We start from the raw sequence: 13,441 nt of genomic DNA, 5'->3' as shown, positions 1-13,441 counted from the left end.
TTTATGGATAAATATCTTGGTCAGCACTGACGTGTTCATATTCCTCGGTTCACTGGATTAAAATTGAGGCTCTGCACTTTATTTACCCGTTGCCATGGTGACTTGTAGAGTCGGGGCTCCGTGATGACGGCTTTCTTTCTCTGCCAGCTCTGTTAACTCAGGGTGAACCTAGCCCATTGATTGGACGGACTCTGATCAGCTGTTCTGGAACAGGAAACTCAGAGTTGCTGATCTCAGAGTTGGTTTTTAACTTCAGACTTTGATGAACATGGTTCCCGGAGTACCTCCGGTCTGGATAAATGAATATATTCCACACAGCTGCAGAGTTTATCACTTGTTTTGGTAAGAGGTGGTTTCAGGTCCTCGGTGTGCAAGCTTCACTTTAACAGCACTCTGACTGAACTCGTCCACACCATGAATAACAGTGCCATTACTGCTTAATGCGTCGCTTGTGTTACGCACCATCACATCAAGGCCACAGTTACCTGCTGTAACAGCGTTCCACAGAAACCTTCATTTATACCCACTGTTGGAGTGAGGTCGCTGCTGCAGTATTCTCCTGAACAACAGGTGTCGCCACGCAGGGAATATATCGCCACATAAACACTGATAGGAGGAGCAGAACTCATAACCAAAAGCCAAGACCTGGACGACTGAATTTTTTTCCGAAGTTTTTTGGGGGGAAAAAAAAAAACAAACACAAAAACAAAAACAAAAAACTGCTCCAACATCTGCCTCTGTATCTGTATGTCTGAGCTTCTGTGATGGAATCTTATTAAAATGACAGTAAAACTGACACATTTGTCACATGACTGACATATCAAACTATTGAAGAGTCCTCCTGCCTCCTAAAATGAATTAAGAATTAAAACTGGTGTGGCAAAAACAGACATGTCAGTTTTATTTTAAACATTCTTATTTCTGTTGAGACCCAGACACCCAAGCTCCACCTCCAACAGATGGCCTCGGTCTTTAGGAGTGGTGTTTGCAACAGCTGCTTCAGGGCTCTGAATCCTTTATAGCTACAACTTAAAGGAGCTGTGATCAGACACTGAATGTTTCACTACTAACCCTCGCTGGAAAGGTGGGCCCTGCCCATCATGTTTAATCCATTAGCAGCCAGATGAGACCTCAAAGCTTCTCATGAGGCCACCAGAAAAACAGAGTCCTCCTCCATTCAACAGCACGCTCAGCTGTTATGTAACAATTCAGTGAGCGACAACAAAAAGTCCTTTATTGTGAGCACGCACACTTACACAGAGCTCATCTGCTCTGGGTCGGTCTCTCACTGACTGTTAGCTGTGGTATACAAACTGCTAACACCCTTCACTTAAACGATAGCTGCATCCCTAAACTTATTTTAGTAAGAATGACTTTGGTTTTATTAATTAGAAATATTAAATATTAATATTTCATATTAAATATTAATATTTAATATTAATAATATAAAGGAGAAAAACCACAGGTCTTTTAGAATAAAAGATAAAATAAAATAAGATATACACACACACACACACACACACACACACACACACACACACACACACACACAATCTAAACTAAGGAATAAAAATGTACCTTACTCTATTTTCTTGGAAAGCTTTCCGACATCAATAGGAGGAAATTTTTGTGCTGCTGAAAAGACACATTATGGTAGTGTAGCCATTAATTGTTAAAAATAATATATCGGTGTTGAGGTTTTCTGGGGTTTTTTAGGTTTGTTTTTTTGTTTTTGTTTTGGTTTTTTTAAATCCTATTACTCAAATAGTCGCAGCCCTTTTTAAGTTTAAAGTTTTATTAATGACAACTGTAAAAAATAAAAAATAAAAAAAAATATAAATTAATCACTTTAAAAAAAACAAAACAAAACACTGGCTCAGGGTTAGTAGACATGTTTGTTGACATGACAAGAATAAAGTGGTAAAAATGAGATTTTGGGTTTTTTGGGCAAACACTACCTTTCTACTTTTGGGTATTCAACATTGTAACCATACAGCTTTGGTTTAATGCCACAAAATAAGATAATCCTGTCACAATAAAGAAATTTGCATCTCAATACTTATACCAGAGAAGTTGTCTGAAAATATTTTATTTTATTAAAACTTCCACAAAGATAATAATGCATTCAAATTATTATAAACAAACAGTGCTACAGTAGAAAGCCAAAGTGTATAACCAACATATGCTTTCTACTAGCCAAGAGCATTGTAAGGTAGGGGTGGTTAGGTCGCCACACAAACACTAAATACTATTATTTTTTTAGACAAGTCACCATTTAATGTTGGAAATGCAGCACACAAATGGAATATTATTTTTTTTTTTTTTTTTTTTTTTTTTTTTTTTTTTTTTTTAAAATCAACCTTGTCATTTGTTTTATTTATTTGTTTTTTTAATCTCCAACTTGAACAGTGTTGGTACAGATGTCTGGTATGGTACTTGCTGCAGTAATACTACTGTTGAGAGACTCACCTGAAAGGCAGGTAGGCAGCATTTGAGCCTGAGATCAAAGCTCTGTAGGCTTCTTCTGGGGTCTTCTTCAAGTAAATCACCTGAGAGAGGACAGATATTAATAAAGAATGCATTTAAAAAATGCTGAATGTTTTTAGTTGAATTGCAATAAAAATATTTTAAGCTGCTAAAAATTTATACCAAAACATAGTTTTGTAAAACTTTAGCTATAAAACAGATCAGAATGATGATGGAAGAAGCTGAAGATTTAACAATGTGTTTCAGTGTTTATTTCATTGTAGTGACAAGATAACGTGCACAGAAATCACAGACTGATTAAATGAGGTGAGGGAACTGAAATGTGGACAATCCAGCAGCATCGCTCACTGAGTCATGAGAGCGTCTCATTCATGAAAATCAAAACCACCTTTTTTGAAACCTGGAAATGACAGAAATGACTACAAAAAATAAATAAATTAAATAAATAAATAAAAAAAAATAAAAAAAATATGCAGTGGTCCACAGTGCACCTATTAATGGCCCCACCCTCCACTGTGTGTGTGTGTGTGTGTGTGTGTGTGTGTGTGTGTGTGTGTGTGTGTGTGTGTGTGTGTGTGTCAATGTCACACGACTGACAAATTAGTTCAAAACACTGCAACGATGATCAAAACCAAAACAGATGTCATTTGTTCTTCTTTCCTTAACTTTTTGTTTGTGTTTGTTAACTTCACCTCTCCTATGAAAAGCTCTGATTTACACACAAAGATGGATAAGCAGCAGAGATGTACTCACAGCATAGCCACCAATCAGCACAGCCGCGTTCGATCTCTTCCTTTGATCGAAGCTGGTGTAATGAACAATTCGTTTCCTGGTCAGTGTGAATGACTGCCAACAACAAGAAAGAACCCAAGGTTAAACAAAGTGGACATGAAACACCAAATGTATAAAAGACTAATTTACACCGTGGAGCCCTGCTCTCAAAAACTGACATACATATAACTGAAGCTTGAATTAAGAAATAAGAGCTTAAAGTTGAGTTTTAAAAACATGTTTAGTGCCATCTTCTGTTAGTATGGAACGTTAAGTCATCAGGTCGGTTGGTTGGCTGCAGTCAGACTTACATGGGTTATGTTAGATAAGTAGTAACAGAACCAAAAACTCATGGGTCACTTTTGTGCAGCCCCAGCTGTAAAAATGAGTTTTATGTTATAACTAACTGAGGATATACTGTCCACTTTCACTCTTGCTCTTTAAGCAGTAAGTGCTTCTTCATTGATTGGGTAGCTGCACCGAAATGGTTAAGTACACCTGTTAGCCATAATGTTTAGTTTTGTAAAGCACCTTAAAAATGAGGACCGTTTGGTTTTTGCTTGCACGTCTGTAGGGTAAGTCCTGGAAAAGTTTGAGGCTGCAGTGCACAAGTGAAAGCATATTTCACAGGCTCAGGACCACTAAACCTGCTCCCTTTCTGTCAGATCAGTTTCTGCAATTACCACTGTCAGCAGAAGACGTGCTGCCTGGTGTGGTATGAACACATAGCACAGATCAGTATTTATATGGGTGTTTTGAGAATGAACATGGGCTGTGGATCCAGATCGTCCAGTCAGCTGGACGTCATGACAAATGACAAGAAGAATGTAATCACTGTGGCAACGTGCAAACAAAAAACAGAGTTTTGGAGTCATAAGGAGGAGCGGAAATAGGATGACACAATCTCACAGCAGGTTCACTCATTACCACAGAGTGATCCTGCTGTGAGATTGTGTCATCCTGCATCTGTCCTTTTGCATTCTGGGCATTCCTGCACAGGGTGAGCCAGCAGTAGAAACTCACCTTGAGCTTCTTGTTGAGCTTGCAGCAGTATCGGTACAACATGGCCAGGTTCAGAGGCCCAAAGTCTGCGTAGAAGCTGCAGACACAAAGGACAGAGCATACAGTCAGTCAGACACACAGAAGTCAGACTCCTGCTGGCTGAAAAGGAAAGTGATACAGAGAGTGAAAGTCTCCATTTAAATTCCTCAAGTATTTCTCCTGTAAAGGGGTCACACTTCTCATTCGGCTCTGGACTAATTTCAACTGTCCGAGCAGGACTAACTTCTTTTAATGTTCAGTCAGGCCTCTAAAATGTCCAATCACTGGCATTCAGAAAAGCACTCAGTTTACTTTATTAAAAAGAATAAGTAAATAAATAAATATTACACTGTTGAATGCATCTCACTTCTTTCACCTACTATGTGTGTGCCAGGTTGCACATGCACAGCTCAAATCCTTGGTACACTCTTCAAATGCAACATTAAACACACTTGTTGACAAAGCTGGTTACAAATGCCTGGCTTTGCAAGTTGTATATAAAACACACATAGCCAGAATGCAGTGCAGCAGGTGCGATATAATACATTTTATTTGAAAGCGCCTTTCAAAACACTCAAGGTCACTGTACACAGCAGAGTAAAAAGCAACATAAAAGCAAAGAATTTACACAATCATAAAACATAAACAAAGTTAAAATAGCCGAATGAAGAGGTTATGTGGGATAAGCTATTTTGAACAAGTGGGTTTTGAGTTGGGACTTAAAGAGAGAGAAGGTAGAGATATACTTACTTTTCATACACAAACTCGTCATCAGTGCAGAAGTAGTGCGTGTTGGCTGTGCTTTTGGGTTTACTGCGTAACGTGGCGAAATACAGGCGCTCTGTTAGAGACAGATATGAAAGGCAGTTAGATTTGCTGATTGTGGAAATCACTGCCTTTCCATCGTATACCACAACTTGCTGATAAGTTTGGAACCTTCAACGTTTACTGATAAACACACAGGTCAACTATGGGCATTCTGCTTCTTCTGCTTTTATGTTGTGCTGTTCCTGTATGTGTACAACTCTGAAATGAGGGTTCAGGAAGCTGCTCTATGTAAAGAGCTTAGCTTTATTTTATTTTTTTTAAACCCACGAGAACATGGTAGTGCAACACAGTCTGGACTGATTATTGCTACAGTTTGATCTTCTGGAATTCTGAATTTAACTTCAGAGATTATTATTATTATTAAGCCTAATAAAGGCAGCAGGAACAGGAAAAAAAAAATGGGGCAGAGTGAGCAACATTTTAACTCCAAGCATCTCATTCATTTCTGAAATCCAAACCTTAGTGATGAAGCATATTTTTCACCCTCTCATCCTTGTTTATACACTAGTATGAGACACAGACACACGCTCATAAAAGATGGTATTGGTTTTGTTGCTTTGTTTTCACCAGCTCTTTCGCTCTGCTCATCGGCTCTGAGTGATCCACTGAGTTATTTAGTTACACACAGTAAGCACAAAGGATTTCAGAAAATTAGATTTTTTTAACTTTAATTTCTAGCAAAGCTGATCAGTGTAACTGGAGAGGGAATACAGTGTAGAACTCTGCGAAAAACGTTTTTATGTAATGCCTGCCTCTCCACGGTGACCTTTCTGTGTGCACGATGAATCTACTCATATACGGCAAACGACAAGCTGCCATCTCTAAAACACGGAGCTGGCAGCCCTGGGTTCCTCCAAGCACTTACCGCATAAACAGTGGTGAGGATAAGGAACTAATCCAAGGCTAATTCTACAGAATGCTACTGCTAGGTGTACAGCACTGTTACCCTCTTTAGAAGCATGGATGACTGATCAAATCTGAGAGGATGCCACAATCTCTATTCCAGTTCAGTAGGCGCTAAGCAAAGTTATCCATCAACATCACTTTATATCAAACCAGTCACCAATGGAAACAATCACTAACCTGCTGTGTAATGGCAATAAAGTTGATTTTCTACTTATCATTTTAACGTTTATAGGATTTTACATTATTTTAAAAACTCGACAACTCCCAGTTTATAGTTTAACAAGTATGTATTGAGCTTCTTTGTCCCCTTGTTAACTCTGTAACAATACTATTAAAGTTACCTTTGATAAACTCTACGGCTCCCAGCAGCTCAGAGTCCTGGCTCATCCTGAACAAGGCAGACAGGATCGGCGACTGTTTTGCACCCGCCACCGTCACGGATCCGTCTAACGCCTGACCTGTCTCGGCTCCGCCTGCTGTCTCCGCAAACTTTTTTGAACTGCTAGCAGTTCAATAAGCTGTTAGCGGGCTAGCAGGCAGCTAAACAGAGTTTTAACTAAAGTTATAAACTTTCACATGAGTCTCACACTGGTCTTTTCAGCTTCTCCCCTCTCAATGCAAACTTTTCCACTCATTGCTTTCTGTTTTAAAACGACAAGTACTCTCAGCCTTCATATTAGCATGTTAGCACCACTCGACGACGATCCGACACTAAAACTCTGATTGCCTAAATCCCTCCTTAAGACACGTTACTGTAGCAACGGGAGCCGCTCCCATAGCAACGACAGCCAATCACCAAACAGAACATGCTGCCTTTCTGCGTTGCTTTCAAGTTCCACTGGGAAACAAAAAACGAGGCCTTCACTCACTCGGTCTACTCGACTCTCTGTAGTATTTGATAAGCTGGAAAAAGAAAAAAGAAAAAACTAGTTGGTTAAAAAAATGATGTAAATAAAACAGAGCAACGATTTGCAAAGCCAAAAACTTCATATTTTATTCACAAAAGAACACAAATTATATGTGTTAAAAATGAGTCAATCAGAGGGACAGTTCAGACTGAGCAGCTTGGAGACAAAGTGAGAGAGACAAGGTTGCGATGGTTTGGACATGTGCAGAGGAGGGAAAGTGGATATATCAGATAAAGGATGAGAGGCCGGAGGAAACGAGGAAGACCTTAGGGGATTCAATGGATGTAATGAGCACTAATAGAGGGTTGGTGTGACTGTCAGATTTATTATTCTTATTGAATGTGCCAATACAAAAACAATAGCAATTACTTATCAGTTTTCTTCTTCTTCTTTTTTCCTTTAAAAATTTGATGTGTCAGTTGTCTTTCAGATTTGACAGATCTCCCGCAAACGTTATTTCAGGACAGGCAACTCAGTCAGCAATTGTGTGCTATCACTTTTGGTAGCAAATTGAAATGTGTACATGGTAACTTTCACAAAAATGTGCAGATTTTTTGCCCTTTTATTTTGATGGGAGAGTGTCTTTAAAAGTGGCAAATCAAGAGCAATCTCAGGCACACTTTATCAAAGAAACACCATTCAAAGGTTGTGAGTCACAAGGCTTTGAACTTTTCAGTGTTTTTATACCTTTTACATTTTTTTTACACAGTAGCAGTTTAAGGTTTTATGATGCATTTGAATATTTTCAAGAGATTTTTCTCTTGCAGTGTGATAACATCTATAACTATAAAAGTGAGCCTGGAAAATGATCGGGAAAAAATGTATGTTTTTTTTTTTCAACTTATTTTTTAATAAATAAGTAAATAATGATTGATTTATGGTTCTCTCAGACATCCAACAACCTTGGCCATTAAAAGCATTTACAAAACATAATATGACTTGTTGGTATTACTATGTCGCTATCTCTCTCTCAATCTAAATCATTATGGCTGATCTTGTGGGTGTGTATGGCAGTCAGCATGTGACATTTCTATCTGGATCATTCAAACAGCAGCTTAAAACCCCTTTAAAGTAAAACCGCACCTATATTGATGTCACTTATCTGAGCTGATAAAATGTGCACATTACATGAGTACTACTGTTTAAACAGAAGGTGTTTCAATGTGCTTGCCTTACAAAATAAAACCAGTTAACAGTAAAATGACATTTTAAAATGTTTCCAGCTGCCTTTATCACTCTCAGACCTTTACGGGCTGAAAAATAATCTCTACATGTTGTTTCAGCTTTCAAATGATTTTAGCCATATTATAAAAGAACTTAAAAATCAAAGATGATTTCTTTATAATATAAAATAAGTGTGTTGAAGTACAGACACTTGTGCCAAAAAAAATACTCTGATAAAAACTGAAGTATTGACTTAACTGATTCAAGTAAAAGTGAAAAAGTATGGGCTCTGAAATGTACTCAAAGTAAAAAAATAAAAAGTAGCTCTTTGGAAGATATTTGTACCAGCCATTTATGTGCAAAGCTAACTGAACTATATTGATAAACTAATAAAACTATGATATTACATTGGAATACAAACTTTTTAATCTAAATTCTAATTCTAATAAAACATAGAAAAAGAAAGGGAATTATTTTTTTTAAAACAGTTCTATTTGCTGTTGCCTACGTTGTAGATGGTGAGTCTTCCTCAACACCTAAACAAAAAAATGAGTATGGGGTTAAAGTGGGTGAATGTTAAGAACAACTGTAGTGGCTCAGCGTGGGGGCAAATATCACAATACAAAATGATTTCTAATGTGGGTTCCAGTATATTTTCTTTGTGTTCAGGCTGTGATCGGTTGACCCGTGCTGCTGAGGCTGCTCACAGGTTTACTGCTCTTTGTGGATTTACACAACTGAACGGAACAAGATGCGAGCAACGTGCTTCGGGACTTTCTGAACCAGTTAATCTTTGTCTTCCTAAATGACATACTCATCATCTCGAAGAACTTTATAGACCACCACGACCCTGTTTTCCAGGTACAAAGACAGCTAGAAAACAGACTGTGTGTTAACATGAGACAGGTGAGTTTTCTTGGATTCATTATCAAAAGTGGGCAGGTGAAGGCAGACCTAGCCAAGGTTTGTGCAGTTGTGGATTGCCCAATTCCTACAACCTGCAAACAGCTGCTGTGATTTTGGGGATTTGCCTACTGATGCTTCATTCATGATTTCAGTAAGATAGCTTTGCCACTCACCAACCTTTCGTCTTTCAATCGACCACCGTTGCTCAGCAACCATTTGACGCTCCGCAGAGATGGTTTTCTTTGACACCTCTACTCAGGTTTACGGTTTAGAAGCAGTGCTCTTGCAACAACGGAAAAGCAAAATGCATCCGTGTTGCTTTTTCCGGTCTGTTTTATTTGTGCCCAAAATAAATCTTCAAGTTCTCCACCTGCAGGATTACTTAGACCTGTACTCCACCTGTATATGGATTGTCCCTGGATTTTGTCAGTGGGTTGCCTCTGCTATCACTTAACAACGTCATTGGTGAATCGAACTCCAAGCTGCTCATTTCATTGCTCTACTCTAGCTCACTACAGCACTACAAATGAATCAACTACCGATTGACCATGTGATCCGCCTCCACGGGATACTTGTTGTCATCATCTCAGACAGTGGCCCTCAAGTCACCTTGAGAGTCTGGAAAGAGTTCTGCATTGCCATTGGTCCAAATGGTAGACTCTCATCTGGTTTCCAGCTGCAGACTAATGGCCAAATCGAAAGAGCCAACCAGGAGCAGGAAGCAGCCTTTGGTGTGTGGTATCAACCAACCAGTCCCGCTGAAACTCTCAACTCAGCTGTGTCGACTAAGCCCATTGCCACAGGTCTCACCCTATTTGAGGCATCTCTTGGTGACCACCCACCTTTGTTGCTGTCTGAACAAGGTAAGCTTACAACACCATCTTTGCTGCTGTCTCCAAATTACAGTGGTCCATTTTAAATTTAGGCCATTATCAAATCTGTTTCTATCCTCTGTTTTCAGCCTTTGAAAATTACTCCAAGAGCACATTGATGACTCATCCAGGCCACAAAAGAACCCAGAACATCTAAAGAACTGCAGACTTCACTTGGCTCAGTTAAGGTCAGAGTTTATAATTCAACAATAAGAAAGAGACTGGGCAAAAGTGGCATCCATGAGTTTCAAGAAGAAACCTGCTGCTGACCAATAAGAACACAACAGTTCATCTCACATTGGCCACAAAACATCTTGATGATCCCCAAGACTGTTGGCAAAATGTTCTGTGACTGATGAGACAAAAGTTGAACTTTTTTAAGGTTTGACTGCTGTTACATCTGCCATAAAACTAACACAGCATTTCATAAGAAGCACATTGCAGCAACAGTTAAACATGGTGGTGGCAGTGTGATGGTCTGTGGATGCTTTGCTGCTTCAGGAACTGGATCACTTGCTATAATCGGTGGAACAATTGTGCAACAGTGGGCCAAAATCTAGCGCCACGATGTGAAAGACTCGTTGCAGTTGTTGCTGCCAAGGGTGGCCCAAGTTTTTAGGTTAAGGCAGCGATTACTCTCTCACACAGGTTTGGGTAGCTTTTATCTTTGTCTAATATCAAAATTTGTTTAATATGTGAAACATGTAAGTGCATGTATTTGCATTCTTTATAATAGTCCAACAGCCAAATCCCAGACATCAGCATTTCTGGATAAACAAAGGTAACAAAGGTCAAGGTGCTTCACAGTTTTGAGTCTAGTATCTGTAAACTAATGGCAAATTCTCAAGCAGATAACCAAGAGACGTGCTTGTTATGGGGCTTAGGCCTCATTTAGTAAATAAAAAAATCATATTTATAGATAAATATGAAAAAGAATAAGTCATTAAAGTTACAATAATGAGTCATTTTTCTTTTGTTCTTTTGTTTTTCCTATGTCCTTCTTAAGCCAATCAAATAGTTTCTAGAAAATTCAGTAAGCCATTTCTGTGTGGAATGTAGGTGAAATAATCCTTCCTTAGACTGAGTTTGTGTTAAAGTTTACTGCTGTATTTGTATTACAGAGTAGTCCTTTAACGTCCATTGAGCATCTGTATGTATCCCAATGACGACTTCAAACTCACCTGCGATCAATGAGATCCACACACAGTTTGGAGCTGATCCTGATCCCAGTCCCGGCCCCGGTACCGGTCCTTGTCCAGGTCTGGGTCCTGGCTGGAGTATCAGAGGGTTGACCTGGTGGGTCCTCCAGGACCCGGTGTCTGCCATGCTGCAGGGGAACAAACAGACTGTAAGGGTACAGCTGAAGGAAAGCGGTGTCAGGTGCCCTGGATTAGGTTACCCCTGGTTCCAGAGGGGACAGAGGTGTGAGTTTACAGCCTCCTCAGGTTTCAACACACATTCTGAGCTGGACTTCCTGCTATGCACACTGTACATCATGTCACCTACCGAGTTAGAGGGGCAACCAACACAATAACTAATGACATCACGGAAACAGGACCACAGGACACAGGAAGTCCAGGTCTATATCTAGAACCAGGTCTAGAATAGTCAGGAGCCATTTAATCCGCAGGCATAGGCACACCTGGATCCCGGAGAGCCAATCGCTTCTGTCTTGCTGCTACTTGTTATCATACAAAACCAAGAATTCAGTTCTTACATCAAAATCAACGTTGATGCTATTTGGGAAGAAACTGCATGGGGTAGAAAAGCTACAAAAATATTTTAAAAGTCCTGCCAATACCTAACCATTCAACCACCCACACAATACACAGTGAGTAACATAAGTTTGGAACACGTCACCAATTGTCTAAGTAAAAATATTTCTGAAGGTGCTATTGATATAAAATTTTCACCAGTTTTTCAGTGAAATTTTCAGTACCAACCCATCCAATCCACACATGGAGAGAAATCAAACCATAGATGTCCATAATTTAAGTTATGTGCAATAATGAGAAATGACACAGGGATAAAGTAGTGAAAACGTGAAGAAAGGGAGATGCAAACAGGCATGGAAAGTCATAACATACTATTACCATTAACCCTATAACCATCCCCAACTCTTCACGAAAGTTTGGCCTTTTTTTCTCACATGCAGAGAGTTATTTGTTCTTCCTCCTCGCTTGCTCTTGCTGTCATATAATAGAAGTAGTCTGTGTACTGTTTTCCTGCTCAGCTTCCATTAGCCAGGGAAATGCTGCAATTCTTTTTTTTCTTTCTTCTGGTTTATGTATGTTTTTTCCTGTTCCTTTACATACTAATGTGATACTGACAACGCGCTCCTAATTGCTAATATGTGCTGCAACATTTTACAGCTATGCATGTAATACCACCACTTGTTTCTTTCCCTGTGACCTGAGGGCCAGGGAGCTGGGCAATGTGGATGTGGAGCACTCTGTGGACCCTGAGGAACAGGTGGCGTGCAGAGTTAGGGTCATCCCCTCCTGCCAGTTCTGGGGGTGACATAAAACTTAAATAACTAGAACAACACCACAGCCCACAACACAAGATAAAAAAAAATTCTAAAGATTTGCTGAACACAGAATAAAAAAACACTGCTGATTTGGCCAATGTGGACCCCTCGGACAGCTGTAAATGCTCCTATTAACAACTTCACCAGTGCCCGTAACAGTACCTCACTCCATAGACATGTACAGCTCTGATGTACTGATAGAACTTTGTTTTTCTTTTTGGTGGACTTATTTTGTATCAATTTATACACTGGATCTGCACACATCCACACAGGAGTCCCTCAAAACATGCAGTAAACACAAACACACTTTTATTTCCTATTGTTTCAGTGTCTTCTCCTGGTGTATGTCCTGTGTTTGTGTGTATTAACTGGTTAAGTCATCAGTCCAAAATTAAAGTAGTTACATATGGACGGCAATTCTTGAGCCTAAATCTTGCAACCATGCAAACAGTAGGAGTGTGTGGTCAAATATCTATAAACCTCCACTTGAAGCTCATACACAACAACATAAAGCCACAGCACAGGGCCAATGGGGAATGGATTGGCTCTTTAATAGCACTTAATACAACATCACATTCACACACATGCACTCTACATCAAAGTGCTTCCTACTATTCACATGAATACAACAGGATCAAACTACCAATCCTGTCATTAGTCGGTAACTTGCTCTACAACCACCCCAACTGAGAACTTCCTCCTTTCTAATCCCCATGTCTGTATTAAGCTTCTATTTGCCATATTTCAGATCTCCTGCAGGTGGGACCAGTAAACTGGGAACGTCGTACATTTGCTGAATGAATTTTATTTTGGTTCAGGAAGCACAGCAGTCATCTCTTCCCAGTCAGCCTGTACGCTGATCTGTAGAGGCCCGATACATCAGTTCATAGTGGGCAATGGGCATGCTTCCAATAAATGTAGATTCTGAGCAAAAACCATTGCTTTTAAGAAATCATACTGAAGGTTACTCTGGAGTTGAATTGCAATCAGTTTTATGACGAGCTTGAGCAAAGCATGCATAAAAAAAA

At 39.4% G+C, this 13,441-nt stretch overlaps 1 protein-coding gene across 2 annotated transcripts in view; it reads right to left on the bottom strand.

Annotated features, from left to right (window-relative positions):
• cdc14ab (cell division cycle 14Ab) overlaps positions 1 to 6,780 on the bottom strand; it is a 28,373-nt gene extending 21,593 nt beyond the window's left edge. For both annotated transcript variants that reach the window (XM_005475657.4, XM_005475658.4), the window contains exons 1-5: positions 6,375 to 6,780; positions 5,050 to 5,140; positions 4,282 to 4,357; positions 3,241 to 3,333; positions 2,470 to 2,549 (exon numbers count right to left, since the gene is read on the bottom strand). In XM_005475657.4, the coding sequence (XP_005475714.1) occupies positions 2,470 to 2,549; positions 3,241 to 3,333; positions 4,282 to 4,357; positions 5,050 to 5,140; positions 6,375 to 6,420 (386 nt within the window). In that variant the 5' untranslated portion in view covers positions 6,421 to 6,780. The remainder of the gene's footprint in view (positions 1 to 2,469; positions 2,550 to 3,240; positions 3,334 to 4,281; positions 4,358 to 5,049; positions 5,141 to 6,374) is intronic.
• Between the last annotated feature and the right edge of the window lie 6,661 nt (positions 6,781 to 13,441).

This window comes from Oreochromis niloticus, linkage group LG17 (genome assembly GCF_001858045.2).
Source record: "Oreochromis niloticus isolate F11D_XX linkage group LG17, O_niloticus_UMD_NMBU, whole genome shotgun sequence".
NCBI lineage: Eukaryota > Metazoa > Chordata > Actinopteri > Cichliformes > Cichlidae > Oreochromis > Oreochromis niloticus.
This window is presented reverse-complemented; position numbering and strand designations above follow the sequence as displayed.